This window comes from Lynx canadensis, chromosome A3 (genome assembly GCF_007474595.2).
Source record: "Lynx canadensis isolate LIC74 chromosome A3, mLynCan4.pri.v2, whole genome shotgun sequence".
Taxonomy (NCBI): domain Eukaryota; kingdom Metazoa; phylum Chordata; class Mammalia; order Carnivora; family Felidae; genus Lynx; species Lynx canadensis.
The window spans coordinates 78,373,020-78,394,365 of NC_044305.1; the positions used below are offsets into that span (position 1 = coordinate 78,373,020).

A 21,346-nucleotide genomic window follows, 5' to 3' on the forward strand; every position below is an offset into this window, starting at 1 on the left:
TTTCTCTGTTTTTTAGTATGTATTTGTATTAGTTAATGTTATGATAGCTGCTATAACAAAGAAACACAAATGGCTCAGAAAAGACAGAGACTCATTCCTTTCTTTTTTTAAGTTTATTTATTTATTTTGAGAGAGACAGCAGGAGCAGGGTAGGGGCAGAGAGAAGTAAAGAGAGAGAATCCCAAGCAGGCTCTGCACTGCCAGCTGCAGAGCCCAATGCAGGGCTCAAACCCAGAAACCATGAGATCATGACCTGAGCCAAAAGCAAGGGTCAGGTGTTTAACCGACTGAGTCACCCAGGCTCAGAAATTCATTCCCCAGAAATTCATTTCTTAATTTAGTGTCTGAGTTCCAGGCTGCTCCATGCAGTCATACAGGGTCCTTCCATCTTGTTTCTCCATTCAACAGGGTTGAATATGGATCACAGGACATCTTTTTAGCCCTTGAAAAGGCAAAAAAGCAGGCTTGCCATCTGAAAGTCTCTGCCTAGGAATGGGTGGGCGCATATTATCTCTACTCAAGGGAAGTTGGAGATACAGCACTATTCAGCAATCGTGTATCAAGCTACAGTTAATACAGAAAAAGAAGAGAAGTTGGGCGAGGTAGCTGCATATGTTGAAGGACCTAACCGGCAGATTGGTGTCTTTTGCAAGACTGACATCATGGCAGATCCAAAAACTGATGACCAATTACATTTCACTGATATCAAAAAATATTTCAACTCTTATACTCTCACAGGTAGAATGAATTCCGTACTGGCCACATATGGAGGCATTGCTTTGATGGTCTTATACTTCAAGTTAAGGTATAAAACAACACCAGCTTTGAAAGCAACATAAATGGATTTTAAACTGTACCTCATCTGTTAAATTCCCAAGCCCAGAGAAGCTAATGTCAATTCATCATCTGGTATTCAATTTGTACAATACATTATGAACCTGGAAAAAAGAAAAGAAGAAAAAAGAAGTCAGCTAGCTCTGTGTGCCACACGCCCTCTGCTTCCATTGTCCTGGTCTCTCCAACACTCAGCTTTTCTTTCCTTCTCTCCTTCTCTTCTCTCCACTTATCCAAATAACATTCACCCTGTTAAAGTATTACCTCCTCTTATACATATTGCAGCCATATTAAAGAATGTCTCAGTAAGCTGAAGGAAGTGGAAATAGTTCCAGGCTCTTTAAAACTGATTTGTAGATCTTGGTCTTTGCTCTTTATGAAGTGCTTCCCCCCTTACTTTTGTTTTTTACAACTTCTTGAATTCTTGGAAGTGGATTTCAGAAATCTTAAATAACACTCACAGAGTAATAAGTAAAAAGGGGAATGGTGGGGGTGGGAAGAGGGGTTGCCAATAGCACAGGTAGAATCCACTTCTAATGGCTGAGTCCAGCTACCACAACTATTTGTCCTAATTAGTACTCTAATTGGGACTAGAGTGTAGTCTTGATAAGGCTTAATTTCTTGTAAAATAACCTTGTTGCCTAAATTGATGTAAAATATCTACGTAAACTGTGCAACCAAGGGAAGGTAATGCAGATAAAAAGGGTATCAAAGAGAAGCAGTTTGGCAACATTCATCCAGAATTATCTGAGGGAAAGACACTGAATCTGATGAACAGGATCATTCTGGTTATTAGAGAAGTGTAAAAATAATTGCTTCTTTACATATATATTTTTTTTTAACTTTTTTTTTTTTTAATTTTTTTTTTCAACGTTTATTTATTTTGGGGACAGAGAGAGACAGAGCATGAACGGGGGAGGGGCAGAGAGAGAGGGAGACACAGAATCTGAAGCAGGCTCCAGGCTCCAAGCTGTTAGCGCAGAACCTGATGTGAGGCTCGAACCCACTAATCATGAGATCATGACCTGAGGTGAAATCAGACACTTAACCAACTGAGTCATCCAGGTGCCCCGAATGCTTCTATATGTTGAAGTATTTAGGGAGAAGTGTACCAGTGTAGGGAATTGATTTTGAAATATGTTTTTAAAAAAATAAGGTAGATGAGTGGATGGATAGAGGAATGGAAAAATGGCTAGACAGGTGGTAAGTGTAGTGAAATTTATATTAAGGGTAGAATCTAGTTGGTGAGTGTATAGATGCTCCTTGCAAAATTCTTCCAACTTTGCTGCATGTTGAAAATTTTTATAACAAAATAGGATAGAAACCTGCTAACATTTTTTAAATACTTTCCCTGTGTCAGACCCTTTACATTAATGATCCCATTTCATCCTCAGGACAAGCCTGTAAGACAGACACTATATTATTATTAACTCCATCTTATAAATGAGCAAACGAGCACAGAGAGGTTAAGTGACTTGCCTGACATCCCACATTTAAGATGAGGCCAATCTAAGATTTAAATCCAGGTGTGTGTTGTTTGCAAAGCCAGATCCCTTGGTTATGGGACAGGGATAAGTCAACAGGCTTTTTTCACAGCCTCCATAAAATATTATTCAAGATTCTATCATTCATCTTTCCTGATTCCTTATCCATGAAGCAGTCTTCCTACTTCTTCCCAAACAACTTGTATCTGGGAAAAGAGTGTCCTATGCCTAGTGGATGAACTACATCTCTGGTCACAAGAAAAGCCTGTGACCAAACTCCAGAGCTGTGTTGGTTCTCAACTGTTAGTGGAAAACAAATGTCATCTATGTGGGGTACTGGGCTTTCATATTCATCACTAAATCAAGCGCCTATCAGTTACGATGTTCACTTGGAAGGGTAGGATGCCATTGCCTTTTGGTCCGGTTGTCCATTTGAACTCTGGTAGGCTACTATTAACCTGGGGCTCCCCTGGTCCCTCCAAGTACTTTCCTTAAGCTCACCCAACACCACCCATTGTTTTTCTGGCCCTTCGCTATTATCACTTCGGTTTTAAAATTTACTTCTGTGTAGGGGCACCTGGGTGGCTTCAGAAAGTTAAGCATCCAGTTCTTGCTTGGTCATGATCACAAAGTTCATGAGTTCGAGCCACACATCAGGCTCTGTGCTGACAGAGCAGAGCCTGCTTGGGATACTCGCTCTCTCCTCTTTCTCTGCCCCTCCCTGGCTTGTTCTCTCTTTCTTTCTCAAAAATAAATAAATAAACTTTAAAATTTATTTCTCTATTAGATGTTACAGTAGCAAGAATATACCCAACAGTATTATTACAATTTTCATCTACTAATGGAACTTTTACTTTTGTTGGCATCATAGAGTGATGGCAATAAAATTTATTGCCAACAATACTACTACAATTTGTATGACCTTAAAAAACAAATGTACCAAATGAATATCTCAATATAAAGGTTCTTATAGGGTAAATTGGTTCCCTGCTGTGTCTTGGATTCTTTAGTGGAACACAGTAAGTTGAGTATCAGGGCTTTAGTGAAGGGCAAATCTTGTCAAAGTGAATTTTGAGGGATAGAACTCTTAGGACAGTCAAAGAAAAAACATGGATCCCAGAGCCCTTCCCCTACCTACTAAATCAGAATTTCTGATAATGGGTGCAAGTAATGTGCATTCCAAACAAGCTCCCCAAGTGATTCTTATGACCACCAAATTTATTTTTAAAAATGTTCTTAATGTTTATTTTTGAGAGAGAGAGAGAGAGAGAGAGAGCGTGCGTGTGAGGAGGAGGGGCAGAGAGAGAGAGGGAGACACAGAATCTGAAGAAGGCTCCAGGCTCTGAGCTGTCAGCACAGGCCCTGATGCAGGGCTCGAACCCACAAACCATGAGATGACCTGAGACAAAGTCAGAAGCTTAAGCAACTGAACCACCCAGGCGCCCCTTATGACCACCAAATTTAAGATCCACTATTCCAAATGACTTGGGATATTTTGGAAATCTGTGACCAAACTGTTGGTTGTCAAAATGATTTGGGGGCACCCATGGCATTCATTGTGGGGGTGGTTAGAGATGCTAGATGCCCTCTAGGGAGAGTCCAACACAGCCAACCATCCTCATGATTTCCCAGGGTCTCACCAGATATTCACATTCACATAGGTGAAAAATCTATTATAATAATGTAAGCTTAGAACACAACCCCATTTTACATATAAGCACAAAATATTTTTTGTGTGGTTTTAATATACACTGAATTTCTGAAGAATGCAACTACCATGTTAATCAAAGATTATTTTATTAGAAAACTTTTTGAATGTTGTAAAATCACAATTCTGACAGCTCACCAGTATAGAACATCAGCATCAGACTGCATGTGCTACACCTACAGTGATTCTATGTCTAGGCATAAACATTTGAAAACTTTAAGTCTTTTAATGTAGTCATACCCAAGTGTGTAAGGAAAAACTCAGTATTCCTCCCTTACTCTCATACTACTACCAAACTCACAACTTCTGATACCAGGTGTGTGGAATGTTTTGCCCGTACCGAACAATTCTCTGTGACACCAGCAAGGGGTCTTATTACATTTAACTCAATTCTGACACTAGCTAATGGAGACAACATGAGATCCCACAGATTTAAGGGCTCAGTCCCATGAGATTGCCCCCACTTCAGATGTCAACGGCAATTAGTAGTTACCCATAACCTCTATCTGACTTGGCTACAAATCAGAAGTTCCCATGACCTCCTTCCCTTGGATTCAATTACCTGCTAGAACAGTTCACAGAACTTAAGGAAACATTTACTTATGTTTCCCAGTTTATTATGTTATAAAGGATATGACAAAGGATACAGACGAACAGCCAGATGAACATACACACAGAGCAAGGTATGTGCGATATGGAGCTTCCATGCCTTCTTTAGGCAAGCTACTCTTCTAGAACCTAGATGTGTTCAACAATCTTGAAGCTCTCTGAACCCCATAATATTGGGAATTTTATGGAGACTTCATCAGATAGGCATGACCAATTATCAACTCCATTTCCAGCCCCTCTCTCCTCTTTGGAGAGTGGGGGCTGGGGCTGAATATTCCAAGCTTCTAATTGCCACTTGGTCTCTCTGGCGACCACCCCCATCCAGGACCCAACCAAGAGCTCACAGAGTTGACTCATTAAAACAAAACACATTGCTATCACCCAGGAAATTCCAAGGGATTTATGAGCTCTGTGTCAGAAAATGGGGGTCGGAGACCTATATATACATATTTCCCATTATTCATACCAAACGTTTACATATTGAAGTATTATTTTTTTATAAATGGCTTTCTTTTTATTTCTCCTTGACATTGTTGTTAGAGCATTATTTTTATTTCTTTGAAAATATACATGTGAGGTAGATTATATCTATGAATTTCACTTCAGGATAGTAAACAGGATGTTACAAATATAAATTATAAAACAGTGGACACTGATCTGATAAGGTGAAGAATCATTACCCTTGATATTAAAGAACATGTCTTAAACACATAAAATCTTTTTTTAAATAAAACAGCAATCATGAAGTTACATTTTTTAAGAAACAAACAAATCTGGCTAGTAAATGGATGTGTTCTGGGTCTATGATCCCGAAGAATATGAAAGAGAGTGAGAGATAACAAAATGAAGTTGCCTTATAGATTTTGTGTTGTTGTTGAAAGATAAAAAAGATGCCCATTATTAAACTGAAAAGATGTGTTTATAGAAAAGTTTCATAATAAAATCAACCACTGTGGTCCTCCATAGGTTCAGAAGAGCTATCCAAATGCAAGGTGTATAATATACAACACACTAAAGACTAGACATGGTGGGGCGTGTACTAACCCAACCAGGCTCAAAGAAGAAAGGTATTGACTTCTAATCAAGATAATTCATTCAGCAAATATTGAACATCTGCTACATGCCAGCTGCCAGGAATAAGAGAGTCACTGCTTTTAAGGATTGATTTTATATTTTAGCAAGGGAGCCAGGCATATGACCAAATAACCATACTTCAGTGTGATAGGATGATAGGTAATATGCTGGTTTTCATGTTGCACATATCTTGGAAGAGGTTGAGAGGATGTGATCACAAGGTGACCCTCAAGCTGAGCAATCAGAGTCTCTTTACCCCTCCCTTGTCCTTGGAATATATGTTCTACTCACCATTCCCACACTAGGAGACATTTCAAGGATGCAGCCTTAAGAGAGTAATGTGTTGTTGAGGCCATCTGGACTTTGTACGTGACTGGGTCCCATTAAGGCATTAATATAAACTTTTAAGAATCTAGCAGGTGGGTGTGAAGATCTACTTGTCTTACAGCTGACCAAAACAAATATTGTATGGAAGTTCCCTTGCTTATTAAACCTGCAATTTACCTATCTGGAAAAGTCCCCTTCTTTCTTCTGTCTCTCCTTGTCCTCTGCATATGGGGGCCAGTTTTGAATTTCACCTGGGAAACTCCTGCAGATGCTAACCAAGGACAAAGAAAGAAGAGTCTATCTGGCTAAGGGAATCTGTAAAGCCTTCCTGTAAGCTGAGTCTTAAAGGATGAGTGGAATGAAACAGGTGAAGAAGTCTGTGTTAGGAGGTGGGGAGAAGGGAGATAGGTGATAAGCAGGGTGTCAAGGGAAGGCTATGCATGTTGTGTGGCCTTCATGGGGAAAGTTATTCAGAAGTCTATTCAAATATTTTAAAAAATTGAGGTATAACTTATGTAGTGTGAAAGTCTTTACACACCACTATAGCTCAGTTTTTAAATATATGTAATCCATGTGAAAGATATATAAAGCCAGACTCTAAAGTGGTATTGAAATAGGGAAGAGAGCCAAGTGTAAACTGAACTCAACTTTGATTTGTGCAAAGGTAACTGGGCATTTTCAATGGAGAAGGGGGAAATAGGGAAGGGAAATGAGCAGTCAGGAGTGTGGAAATTTACAAAAAATGGGAAGGGGCCATCTGTGTTTGTTAACTGGCATTTATTGACGTTAGGCTCCTACCCTGCCACAGAGACTAGGAGACAAGCATTGTGTGGCTAGGTGTTGGCTAGAACAAACAGTAAATACTTTCGGCAGGCTTGTGCTTTCCCAAGCAGCAACCTAAGGGGGCTGAAGTCATCATCCTGGACTTAAGAAGTTAGAAACTTTGCTAGTGTTTGTTCAAGTCTCTTAGTATAAGGGGTGGGCAAAATAATTTGTGCTAAGAGTTGTCATAGTTAAGGGTGCCTGGGTGGCTCAGTCCATTAAGTGTCTGACTCTTGGTTTCCACTCAGGTCATGATCTCATGGTTCATGGGTTCAAGCCCCTTGTCAGGCTCTGTGCTGGCAGCGTGGAGCCTGCTTAGGATTCTCTCTCTCCCTCTCTCAAAAAAAAAAAAAAAAAAAGCCCACCCCACACACACACAAAAAAAAGCGAAAACAAAACAAAACCCACAGAACAAAACAAAAAAAAGAGTTGTTACAGGTCAAGACTGAGGGCTTGTTGAAAAGAGGGCTCAGCAGAGGCTGACTAGAGTTTGGTCAAGGATTAAGTCTTTATCACCCATCACTCAGATCAAGATATAGAATATATCTAGCAACTCAGAAGGCTCATTTGGGCCACTTCTCATCAATACCCACCCCAAAAGTACCCAACATTCTGCCCTCCATCACAAAAATTAGTTTTATCTGTTTTTGAACTCAATATACAGACATACCTTGTTTTATTGCTCTTCACTTTATTGTACTTTGCAGAGATTGCAATTTTTACAAACTGAAGGTTTGTGGCAACCCTGCACCAGCCAAGTCTATTGGCACTATTTTTTCAACAGCATTTTCTCACTTCGTGTCTTTGTGTCACATTTTGGTAATTCTCACAATATTTCAAATTTTTTCATTACTATTACATTTGTTATGGTGATCTGTGATATCTGATGTTAATTATTTTGGGGCATTGCAAACAGCACCCATAAAAGATGGCAAACTTAATCGATACATGTTGTGTATGTTCTGACTGATGCACTGACCAATTGTTCCCCATCTCTCTCTCCTTCCTCAGGGACCCCTATTCCCTGAGACATAGCAATATTGAAACTAGGCCAATTAATAACCCTAAAATGGCTTCTAAGTATTCAAGTGAAAGAATAATCACATGTGTATCACTTTTTTTTATTTTAAGTAAGCTCTATGACTAATGTGGGGCTTGAACTTATCACCCAAGATTAAGTCTCATATTCTACCAACTGAGCCAGCCAAGCACAGCTCACATTTCTCTCACTTTAAATCAAAAGCTAGAGGGGCACCTGAGTGTCTCAGTCAGTTGAGCGTCCAACTCTTGATTTCAGCTCAGGTCATGATCCTGGGGTCGTGGGATTGAGCCCCAAATCGGACTCTGCATTGAGCATGGAGCATTGCTTAAGATTCTCTCTCTCTCTCTCTCTGCCCTTCTCTCCCACTCATGCTCTCTCTCTCTCTCTCAAATAAATCAATCAAAAGCTAGAAAAAGGCATGTTAAAAGCTAAAACAAGCCAAAAGCTAGGCCTCCTGCACCAGTTAGCCAAGTTATAAATGCAAAGGAAAAGTTCTTGAAGGAAACGAAAAGTCCTACTGCAGTGAATACACAAATGATAAGACAGTGAAACAGCCTTATTGCTGATATGGAGAAAGTTTTAATGGTCTTGAGAGATCAAATCAGCCACAACATTTCCTTAAGCCAAAACCTAATCCAGAGCAAGGCCCTAACTTTCTTCAATTCTGTGAAGGCTGAGAGAGGTGAAGGAGCTACAGAAGAAAAGTCTGAAGCTAGCAAAGTTTGGTTCATGAAGTTTAAGGAAAGAGCCATCTCCACAACATAAAAGTGTGAAGTAAAGCAGCAAGTGTTGATGTAGAAGCTGTAACAAGTTATCTAGAAGAGCTAGATAAGATCATTAATGAAGGTGGGTACACTAAACAACAGACTGTCAATGTGGTCAAACAGTCTTCCATTGGAAAAAGGTAGGACTTTAATAGCTATAAAGAAGTCAATGTCTGGCTTCAAAGCTTCAAAGGACAGGCTGACTCATTATTAGGATCTAAGGCAACTGGACTTGAAGTTGAAGCCAATGCTCATTTACCATTCCAAAAATCCTAGGGCCCTTAAGAATTATGCTAAATCTACTCTTTCAGTGCTCTGTGAATGGAATCACAAGGCCTGGATGACAGCACATCTGTTTCAAACACAGTTTAGTGAATATTTTAAGCCCACTATTGAGACTTACTGCTCAGAGAAAAATGTTCCTGTCAAAATATTACTGCTCATTGACAATGCACATGGTCACTCAAGTGTGCTGATGGAGATGTACGGTGAGATGCACATTGTTTTCATGGCTGCTAACATGACATCCATTCTGAAGCCAATGGATCAAGGAGTCATTTTGATTTTTAAAACATATTATTTAAGAAATACATTTTGTGATTTGGTTAGTGTTTTAGTAACATTTCAAGTTTTTTTTTATTCGTTTTATAGACTAAATGTAGGGTTGGTATGAAGCAAAAATCTAATTGTTAAATTTCTCATTTGTGTTTTGTTTTCTTGAATACTTTTTTTTCAGTTGTTTAAGGAGATTTAAAAATTATTGTACTTTGGTCAAAAAATAATAAATATATCTTATAAATGTAAAAAAAAGAAATATATTTTGATTCAGTAAAGTTGCAGGATACAAAATTAATATACAGAAATCTGTTGTGTTTGTATATACTGATAACTAGCAGAAAAAGAAATTAAGAAAATAATCCCATTTACAATTGCATCAAAAAGAATAAAATACCTAGGAACATATTTAACCAGGGAGGTGAAAGAAATGATAAGACACTGTTAAAAGAAAGTAAATATACATAAATAAATGGAAACATACACCATATTTATGGATTAGAAGAATTAATATTGTTAAAATGTCCATTCTACTCAAAGCAAGCTACAGGTTCAGTGTAATCCCTATCAAAACACCAGTAGTACTTTTCACAGAACGAGAACAAATAATTCTAAAATTTGTATGGAACTGCGGAAGACCTCAAAGAGCCAAAGCAATATTGAGAAAGAAGAAGAAAGCTGGAAGTATCACAGTCTCAGATTTCAAACTATACTACAAAGCCACAGTAATCAAAATAGATGATAATGGCACAAAAATAGATCAATGGAACAGAATAGAGAGCCCAGAGAAAAACCTCTACATTTATAGAGAGGTTCAATTAATCTATGACAAAGGAGACAAGAATATACAATAGAGAAAAGACAGTCTCTCTAATAAATGGCATTGGTAAAATGCAAAAAAAATGAACCTGAACCACTTTCTTAAACCATACACAAAAATAAACTCAAAATGGATTAAAGACCTAAATGTAAGACGTGATGCCATAAATCTCCTAAAGGAAAACATCTCTTGGACAATGGCCTCAGCAATATTTTTCTGTGTCTCCTAAGGAAAAAGAAACAAAAGCAAAAATAAACAAGTGGGACTACATCAAACTAAAAAGCATTTGTACAGCAAAGGGAACTATTAACAAAATGAAAAGTCAAGCTACAGAATAGAAGAAGATATTTGCCAATGATAGATCTGATGAGGGGTTAATATCCAAAATAAGGAACTCATACAACTGAAAAAAAATCTGATTAATAAATGGGCAGATGGGATACCTGGGTGGCTCAATCAGTTGGCTCAATCAAGCGTCCAACTCTTGATTTCAACTCAGGTCATGATCCCAGGGTCATGGGATCAAGCCCTGTATTGGGCTCCATGCTGAGCGTGGAGGCTGCTTGATATTCTCTCTCTCTCTCTCTCTCTCTCTCTCTCTCTCTCTCTCTCTCCCTCTGCCCTTCTCCCCAACTTGTACTCTCTCTTTCTAAAATAATTTTTAAAAAATGGACAGAGGATCTGAAAATACATTTTTCCAAAGCAGACATATAGATAGCCAAAAGACACATGAAAAGATGCTCAACATCACTAATCATCAGGGAAATGCAAATCAAAACCACAATGAGATATTACCTCACACCTGTCAGAATGGCTAGTATCGAAAAGACAAGAAATAAGAAGTGTTGGTGAGGATGTGGAGGAAAAGGGACGCTTGGGCACTGTTGGTAGAAATGTAAACTGGCACATCCACTATGGAAAACGGTATGGAGTTTCCTTAAAAACTTAACAATAGAAATATCATCTGATCTAGTAATTCCTCTTCTGGGTCTTATCTGAAGCTAACAAAAACACTAATATGAAAAGATATATGTATTACTATGTTTCTTGCAGCATTATTTACAATAGCCAAGATATGAAAGCAACAATAGAGGAACGGACACAGAAGATGTGGTATAGACAAAGGAGTATTACTAAGACATAAAAAAGAATGAAATCTTGCCATTTGCAACAACATGGGTAGACCTAGAGGGTGTTATGCTAAGCGAACTAAGTCAGAAAAAGACAAACACAATATGATTTTACTTATACATGGAATCTAAAAAGCAAGACAAATGAACAAACAAGAGCAGAAATAGACTCATAAATACCAGAGGAGAATGGAGTGGGGGCATGGGCAAAATACATAAAGGGGATTAAGAGTTAAAAATTTCTAGTTATAAAATAAATAAGTCATGGGGATGAAAACTACAGCATAGGGAATATAGTCAGAAATATTGTGATAACTTGGGGCACCTGGGTGGTTCAGTCAGTTAAGTGTCCAACTCTTGATTTTGGTTCACGTCATGATCTTAATGGTTCGTGAAACTGAACTCCCCTTGGGGCTTTACACTGACAATGTGCAGCCTGCTTGAGATTCTCTTTCTCCCTCTCTCTCTGCCCCTCCCCTGCTCACACTCACTCTCCCTCAAAATAAATAAAGATTAAAAAAATGTTCATCAACACCAGAATACATAAACTGTGGGGCGCCTGAGTGGCTCAGTCAGTTAAGCATCTGACTCTTGATCTCAGCTCAGGTCTTGGTCTGGAGTTGTGAATTTGGGCCCTACATTGGGCTCCACTGTGGGTATGAAGCCTACTTTAAAAAAAAAAAGAATAAACTGTGATATATTCATAAACATGGATTTCTTTCCAATTATGAAAAAAATGTACTATTGCCATACAACAATATAGATAAGTCTTATAGACGAAAAGCCATACACAAAAGAATATATACTATATGACTCCATTTATAGGCATACCTCAGAGATATTATGGATTTGGTTCCAGATAACCACAATAAAGCAAATATTGCAAAAAAGTGAGTCAAATGAATTTATCAGTTTCCCAGTGCACATAAAAGTTGTTTGCACTATGCTATAGTCTATTAAATGTGCAATACCATTATATCTAAAAAACCAATGTATATACCTGAACTTAAAAATACTTTATTGCTAAAAATACTAACCATCATCAGAGCTTTCAGCGAGTTGAAATATTTTTGTTGGTGGAGGGTCTTACTTTGATGTTAATGGCTGCTGACTGATCAGAGTGGTGGTTGCTGAAGGTTGGGGTGGCTGTGGTCATTTCTTAAAACAAAACAGTGAAAGTTTGCCACATTGATGGACTCCTTTTTTTGTGAATGATTTCTCTGTAATGTACAGTGCTATTTGATAGCAAAATGTGAGATCATGACCTGAGATGAAATCAAGTCAGAGTTTTAACTGATTGAGCCACCCAGGTGCCTTGGCATTGTTCTTTTCATTTTAGCCATTCTGATGAAGGTGTAGCAATATTTTATTATGAGTTTTGTACACATTTCCCTTTTGACTGAGCACCTTTTTATATGCTTATTAATTATTTGGCTATTCTCTTTTGTAAACTGACCTGTTGGGGTCTTCTTCCCACTTAAAAAATTGAGTTATCTTTTTCTTACTGATTTGTAGAGTGGATAGGAGTATGTTAGTTGGATCCTATGGGAAGCAGATACCAATATGAAATTATCAATGCGGGGCACCTGGGTGGCTCAGTCGGTTGAGCGGCCGACTTTGGCTCAGGTCATGATCTCACGGTCCGTGAGTTCGAGCCCCGCATTGGGCTCTGTGCTGACAGCTCAGAGCCTGGAGCCTGTTTCGGATTCTGTGTCTCCCTCTCTCTGACCCTCCCCTGTTCATGCTCTGTCTCTCCCTGTCTCAAAAATAAAAATAAAACGTTAAAAAAAAAAAAAAGAAATGATCAATGCAATTGATGTATTGGGGTAATGCCTATGAAAAATAAAGGGGAGAGAAATAAAGGAATAGGCAGGAAGAGTCTTCAGATGCAGATCTGACACGTGTGAAAAAGGAAAAGGAAGGAGAATTGGGTAGGAATACAATCAGATTGAAGTACATCTCTGAGAAAGTCTTAACCAGTCCAATGAGAAGCTCTAACACAACAGCTCCCCATAGAGAAGTTCTGTACTGGTTGGAGATAGTGAGCCCTTGTCCCACAACTGTGCTTATAACTGGCTAGATGCTTCTAAGGAAATGTGTACTTGGCTTGCAAGCTGAAGTAAATCTTTTCTAGAAGTAAAATCTAAGCAAAGTAACTGATGGACACCACAGAATTCTTGACCAGATGTATGTATTGCAAGTATCTTCTCCTAGTATGTAGCTTGCCTTTTTATTCTTAGTGGCATCTGTTCGTTACTTTTAATTAAGTCCAATTTATCTATCTTTTCTTTGTTATCGCTTTTTGTACATTGTTCAAGAAGTCTTTGCCTTTCTCAAGTTCATGAAGGTATTCTCCTATGTTTTCTCCTAGAAGTTTTATCATTTTGCTGTTCACATTAAAGTCTATGATTTATTTTATTTTATTTTACGGTTTATTTATTTGGGGGGTGTGCAGAGAGAGAGAGGGGGAGAGAAACCCAAGCAGACTCCACGCTGTTAGCACAGAGCCTGGCACAGGGTTTGATTCTACAAAGAGTGAGACCATGACCTGAGCCGAAATCAGGGGTCAAACACTTAACCAACTGAGCCACCCAGGTCCCCCCATGGTCTATGATCCATTTAAAAAAATATTTTGGGCATGGTGTAAGGTTAGGTTCAGGTTCTATTATTTTCCAGATGACAAATTTTTCCCAGCACTAATGAAAAGACCTCCTTCCCTGCCCCACCCCCCTGCCCCCACCTGCAGTAGAGACTGTTCTAAACAAGTGACTGTATATGTATGGGTCTGTTTCTGGATTTTCTAGTCCAGCCCATTATTCTATTTGTCTAAACTTGTGCTAATATCATACTATCTTAATTTCTGTAGTTTTATAATAAATTTGGATATGTGGTAATGTAGATTCTTCACCTTTATTCTTCACTATTGGCTTGGCTATTCCAGGACCCTGGCATTTCTCTATATATTTAAGAATCACCTTTTCAATTCCAACAAAAATATGCTGCAGTTTCAATTGGGATTCATTAATTCTATAGACTAATTTGGGGAGAACTGATATTTAAACAATATTAAGTCTTTCAATCCATGAACATGGCATATTTCTGGAGAGGAACTTCTAGGTAGAAGGGAAAGTAAGAACCAAGGCAGATGGACAAGAAAGAGCATAGCTTCTGGGATATGAGAAGTTACAAAGCAGTTCATTGAGGTGTAAAAGTGCAAGGCATGGAATGCAGAAGATGAGGCTGAAGAAAGAGGTCTGATGTGCATTCATACTAAAGACTCAGGTGACAATGGATTTGAATAGGTTTGAATGGCTTTCACAGGGGTTAAAAGTGTAGGCGGGGATAATAGTTAGGAGACCATTCCAGGAGTTTAGGTGAGATATAATGAAGAACATTGACAATGGCAATCAAAGTGGGAAAGAAATGGATTCATATTTTATTGGTAAAATCTGCAGTACTTGGTGACGGGATGTTGTAGGGTAGATGGGAGATGGTGAGAGTCAGAGATGGCTCCCAAGTTTCTAACCTGTGTCTGAGTAGATGGCGATACAAAGAATATGGGAGTAACAGTAAACCTGGGAGAGAAATGGTGAGTAGGTTGAGGTTGGCATGCCGATAGGGCTCCCAGTGAAGTGTCTGGAAGACAACTGGATACATATGGTCCTGGAATCATAGGTAAAATCATGAGAATCGGTCAGATCACACAGGGAGTATGTGTGGGTTGAGGAATATTAAGCATCCTTCCCTCATATTCTCAGTGAAACTTAAATTTTCCTAATTCTTTGCCTTCTTTTTCAAGACAATATTGCCCATTGATCTTCCCTGGGTTAAAAATCATATAAAGGGGTGCCTGGGTGGCTCAGTTGGTTAAGCATCCGAATCTTAATTTTGGCTCAGGCCATGATCTCACAGTCCTGAGATCAAGCCCTGCATTGGGCTCCATGCTAGATGTGGAACCTGCTTCAGATTCTCTCTCCTTCTCCCTCTGCCCCTCTCCCCCACTTTCTCTCTCTCTCAAAAACAAACAAAAACCATATAAGAAATAGTGTTGGGGCGCCTGGGTGGCGCAGTCGGTTAAGCGTCCGACTTCAGCCAGGTCACGATCTCGCGGTCCGTGAGTTTGAGCCCCGCGTCGGGCTCTGGGCTGATGGCTCAGAGCCTGGAGCCTGTTTCCGATTCTGTGTCTCCCTCTCTCTCTGCCCCTCCTCCGTTCATGCTCTGTCTCTCTCTGTTCCAAAAATAAATAAACGTTGAAAGAAAAAAAATTAAAAAAAAAAAAAAGAAATAGTGTTTACTGGTCTGACATTATGTTTATGACCACAAGTTTCAAATGGTCATTCAGTACAGCAGAAATACCTTCTAAAGTTCCACTCTCAGAGACCATGTTTTTGGCTTCTCCTTTTCCTCCAACCTTCTATTCTCTCCTTGCCCTCTACTCTCAGTTGAATTTTACCTCATAATTTACTTAAAAAAAGGGGGGGGGGAGCAATTTGACTACCTCATTTATTTATTTATTTATTTATTTATTTATTTATTTTTAATTTTTTTTTTAACGTTTATTTATTTTTGAGACAGAGAGAGACAGAGCATGAACGGGGGAGGGTCAGAGAGAGAGAGGGAGACACAGAATCCGAAACAGGCTCCAGGCTCTGAGCTGTCAGCACAGAGCCCAACACGGGGCTTGAACTCACGAACCAGGAGATCATGACCTGAGTCACCGACTGAGCCACCCAGGCACCCCTGACTACCTCATTTTTATACCATCAAGTGTACCAGGTTCTCTGCATCCTCTCTGCCTTCCTTCTCATTACCACAGAGGAGTCCCCATTCCAATCTACAGCCAACCCTGTACATCTGTCCTCTACATTTCACCCTTTTTCCCTGCCTCACTCATTAGCCCCCTTCTCTCTATCATCAATTTCTCCTTTGCTGCCAACTCCCTTTCATCTTTATACAAATATGCCTTAATATCACTCTCTATAAACAAAGCATATCTTCAGTGCCAGAGACTGCTAGTGCTCACTGATACTCATTTTCTTTTCTTCTTCCCGAGCATATAGCTAAATGCTATTTCTCAAATTCTATTTTTCAGCCTCCTTGTGGAGGGCATACAGAAAGTAAATTGTGACTTAGTAATGTACTCAGCTTTCAGGCCTGGCCCATAAAAATCTCCCATATATGATCCTCTACTCTCTTTTCTTTTCTAGGCTGATTTTGAAGGCCACATGTTGATGCTACAAGACCGAAGGCATCTTCCAGATTACTCCTGGAAGAAAGCCACTCGACTCACACTGGACTGTGACTTGAATAATAAACAAATTTCAATTGTGTTAACATGTTGAAATTGTGGTTGTGAGTGACAGCCCTTAGCCTCATATAGTTCTACATTCCCCCTTCAGTTATTGCCTCATTTCTGTTTCCTTTAACACTCTTGAAAGGGTTGTCTATACTCCTTGTTTTCATCATTCTCCTCAACCTCCTCAAATTCAGCTTTCATCCCCACCATTCCATTGACATGGCTCTTATCAAGGCCATTAATGACCTTCATCTTGCCAAATCCAAGGTCCTTCCTTTATTCTATCTTTTTCAATCTCTCAGCATCATTTAACACAGCTGACCATCTCCATTCTTTCTGAAACACCCTCTGGGACACCATAGTCTCTTGGTTTTCCTCCTGCTTCACTGGCAGCTCCTTCTTCTCTACCAGTTCTCTAAGAATTCAAGGATTCCAGGGTTATTTTTCATATTTTTTCCCCTCTATCTACGCTTTATGTTTAGGTAGTCTTATCCCAAATGAAATGCCACTGATTCCCAAATCTTTATTTCTAGCCCTGACCTTTTCCCTTAGCTTTTGTTCTGTATATTCCACTGTCTACTGGGATGTCTACTAGGCATCTGTAACTTAACATGTCAAAAACACAACTCCTGATTTTCCCTCTCAAACCTCTTTCTTTACTAGCCTTCCTTTTTACCTGGTTGCTTAAACCAAAAATGTGGGAGGGGTGTCTGGGTGGCTCAGTCGGTTAAGCATCCGACTTCAGCTCAGGTCATAATCTTGCAGTCTGTGGATTTGAGCCTGGAGCCTGCTTTAGATTCTGTGTCTCCTTCTCTCTCTGACCCTCCCCTGTTCATGCTGTCTTTCTCTTTCTCTCTCTCTCTCAGAAATAAAAAAATATAAACATTAAAAACAATTTTTTTTTAAATGTGAGAATTGCCCTTGTTTACTTTTCTCCCTACTCCTCCCTACATCCAATCCATCATCAAGTCCTTCCACCTCGGTCATCAAAATAGCTTACTAAATTTGACTTCTTTTCGCTATCTCCTCTGCTAAGACACTAATCCAAAGCACTTCTTTCATTTAGACTACTCCAACAGCCCCTAGTTAGTGTTCACTAAGTTTAACATGTCAGCCTGAGTAAACATCTCAAAATGTATTCATAAATCAATCACACACTTAACACTCTCCAATAGCTTTCTGTGTGCTACTGGAATTAAACCTCATCTTCCTTATCACGGTCTATAAAGTCCTAGAGGATCTGGCCCCTGCTTACCTCTTCAACCTCATTCTGTTTGCATTAGTCCTCCTGGCCTTCTCTCCATCCCTCAGGTAAGCTCTTACCAATCTCCAGGATTTGGTACTTGCTATTCCTCTGACTGGAATGTTCTTTCCCTGAATCTTCCTGTGGATACCTCTTTCTATTTTTTTTTTTTTCAACGTTTATTTATTTTTGGGACAGAGAGAGACAGAGCATGAACGGGCGAGGGGCAGAGAGAGAGGGAGACACAGAATCGGAAACAGGCTCCAGGCTCTGAGCCATCAGCCCAGAGCCCGACGCGGGGCTCGAACTCACGGACCGCGAGATCGTGACCTGGCTGAAGTCGGACGCTCAACCGACTGCGCCACCCAGGCGCCCCTGGATACCTCTTTCTTATCACTTAGGACTCAGCTCAAATGTCACGTCTTCAGAGCATCCCCATCCTCAGTCATATACTATCCCACTGCTTTATTTTCTTTACAGCAACAAAAAAACAAAATACCTTCATAATAGTATTTTAAAGGATCTTTTTTGATAATATGCTCGATGTCTTTCATGTGGGCCATAGCTGCATGAAGGCAGATGCTCTGTCTTCTTTCTTAGTGTGTCACCACCTAAAGAGTACCTGGCACAGAGTAGATATTTGTTGAACTGAATGAACAGTATCAACAACTGGGTGACTTGGAGGAAAACTAGCATGCGCTATTCTCTTCTATAAGTGCCAATAACTAGCTGCCTATCATCTTTACAGTAATAAGCTCTTTTTTCTCAGCATAAGTCCCCTCAAAATCAAAATTACTACTTACCTTTGTTGTTTTTTAGTCCATCCATCACCTTGTTTTGCAATCTTTCTATCTTAAAAAATTAAGTGAGGGCACCTGGGTGGTTCAGTTGGTTGAGCATCCGACTCTTTGATTTCAGCTCAGGTCATGATCCCAGGGTGGTGGGATCCAGCCCCACATCAGGCTCTGCCCTAAGTGTGGAGCCTGCTTGGGATTCTCTTTATCCCTGTCTCTCTCCCTCCCTCTGCCCCTCTCCCCTGCTCATGTGCACTCTCTCTCTCCCTCACTCTAAAATTAAAAAAATAGGGGCACTTGGGTGGCTCAGTCAGTTGAGTGTCTGACTTCAGCTCAGGTCATGATCTCAGGGTTCTCTGGAGCCCCACATCAGGCTCAGTGCTGACAGCTTAGAGCCTGGAGCCTGCTTCAGATTCTGTGTCTCCCTCTCTCTCTGCCCCTCCCGCCCTCAAAAATAAACATTAAAAACTGTTTTTAAATAAAAAAATAAATAAATGTATCCTGTACAACTAAAATATTTTCCCTTTTCAGATATGGACTGAACCTTTCAAAAGAGGGTTCCACTACTTTAAAAAAATGTGAAAGGGTTAAAACAAATCTTTAGGAAGGTAAGATAATAAAACCCATAGCTTAGTCATATGACAAATTAAAAAAGCCCTGGAAATAAATATAAACATACTGTCCTATTAATGAGGAGATTTAAATAAGTCAGTCTTTGAAAAATAAAAGATAACAATTAGTTCAAAATTCTATAGTTGTTACTAAATCTCCTTAGGTACAACTTGTGAGTTTACAGATGGGAGTGGTTTTAGAACTGGTCCTAAGTACTGCAACTGGGACAGATTCTGTTCGGTACAGAACTCTTCAGTAGACAAACATTATTATCCTCTATTAAGTTCAAGAGGCACCTAAAACCAATCAATTTCTGAAGGTGGAATATAAACAAATAGACACAAAATATTTTCCCTTCCTATTTGTCATTCACCTTCCTAATGAATTCTTAAACATCTGTGCTCAGTTCTCCCTTACAGTTCCGATATTGGGGGTTGTAAGGTTAAATTCGTCTAAAAACTAAATTAAAAAATTTCCCTGGTACCAAAATGGACAAGAAATCTCGCCTCCTTTCTTTTTACTCAGCAATTCCTTTAGAAAAATCGAAATTACAAATGATGTCTTTGAGATGTATGTATACCTTTTAAAAAGCTAAATAAGCCTCTTGCCAGTTTTGAATCCCTCTAAGGTCTTTTTTAGGGGCCTTGAAATTACCTCTTTGAAACGCAAGCACCAAGGAGGACCCTGTCCCACCTGTTGGTCTTTGTGGGATTTTAAACCCCAGCTGTTGGCTTCCAGATGTAACTTTGTATTGTTTTTTTCCTTTGGATAAAGACAGCAGGTCGGTGGTGGATTATATCTGCCTGGCTACATAAACAAATGAGGGTTGTTATGGGTTTTGTTTGTTTGTTTGTTTTGTGGGGTTTTTTTTGTCTTTACAATGTCTTTAGTGCATCACATGTTTTAATGCTTATTCAATAATAAAATTGTTTCATTCTTTCCTACTTTTAGCGGAGAGGATATTATGGAGTTGGTAGAAGATTTTATTTTTATTATTTATTATTTTTATTTGTGCGAGAGAGAGATCGAGTGATCGAGAGAGCGAGAGAGCGAGACAGCGAGGTAGAGATCACCCAAGCGTGGGAGAGGAGCAGAGGGAGAGAGAGAATCGAGCAGGCTCCACGCTCAGAGCAGAGGTCAACAAGGGGCTCAATCTCACGACCCTGGGATCATGACCTGCGCCAAAACAAGAGTCAGAGGCTCAAGGGACTGAGCCACTCAGGTGTACCAGGAGATTTTATTTTTAATGATTTCCCCAACTGGGTCCTCCAGTTTCAGCAGTTGTATAGCTGGCTGATAATCCCCATGCCCCCTCCACACTCGTCTTAGGCAGTAAGGTATAGTGCAAAGACCACGGAATCAGACAACCCTGGGTTTAACCTGTGCTTTTCATTTTACCAGAACGTAACTTCTCTGAAGTATTACTTCTTTTTTTCTCTGAAGTATTACTTAACTTCTCTGAACCCCTATTAACCTCATTTACAAAATCAGGACAATAATACGTTTTAAATGAGGTAAATAAACGGACACACAGGAGGTTCTTAGCACTCGAACGAAACAGAGTTATACCACACTGCCTCCACACACTAAACGTGTGTTTCACTCCCCCTCTCCTCGTGGGTATCTGTCAAATCCCAGGATAGCGTTTACCTCACTAATCTCGAGCACACTGCGTTAAGAGGCAACGAACTCGCAGTGAGGATCTTAACAGCTGAAAAAGTTTTAGTAGGTAAAGCTGACAGAGCCCTCGCAATTCAAACAGAATGGGGGAAAATCAGGTTGCGGGGGTCCCCAAATGCAAATACGTGAATTACAAATGAATACCGGCGACAGCGCTTCCGCACTTCCTCTCCAAGGCACATCAGAACACCGCCCGCCGACGCGGGGGCGAAGATTTGCATGTGCGAAGTTGGAAAGAGGCGGGGAACCACCCATCGAAAACCCCGGCCGCCGTCCCTCGGGGCCCCGGAGAGCCGGCCCCACTTCACCGCCCGGCCCGCCCCCAAGTGCTCCGGTGCGGCCAGCCCCCTGGACGTCACCGCACCTTCCCACCCTCTTCTGAACTTTAAACCACGCGCCTCAGAACAACCTGGAGGAGGGGGATTTCTTCCGAGCCGGCGGCTTTGGCACGTTCAGAAGTCACCGCCCGGCTCCCAGCGTTCCCCGCGCTCCCAAAGATCCCGCCTCCCACTGTCCAGACCCAGCCTCAAAGCCCTGAGCTGCAGGGGGCGG

General features: G+C 40.1%; 1 protein-coding gene and 1 long non-coding RNA gene across 2 annotated transcripts; one reads left to right on the forward strand and one right to left on the reverse strand.

The window, feature by feature from the left end:
* Positions 1–300: 300 nt before the first annotated feature.
* LOC115510613 lies at positions 301–21,304 on the reverse strand. The gene is made up of 3 exons (XR_003967780.1): positions 21,204–21,304; positions 858–938; positions 301–442 (listed from the first exon to the last, which is right to left on the reverse strand). It is a non-coding gene; the product is annotated as an uncharacterized LOC115510613 (long non-coding RNA).
* On the forward strand, positions 663–948 carry LOC115510612 (ATP synthase membrane subunit DAPIT, mitochondrial-like). The gene has a single exon (XM_032592649.1). The coding sequence runs from the start codon at positions 663–665 to the stop codon at positions 837–839; it is 177 nt and encodes a 58-aa protein (XP_032448540.1). The 3' UTR covers positions 840–948.
* Positions 21,305–21,346: the final 42 nt, after the last annotated feature.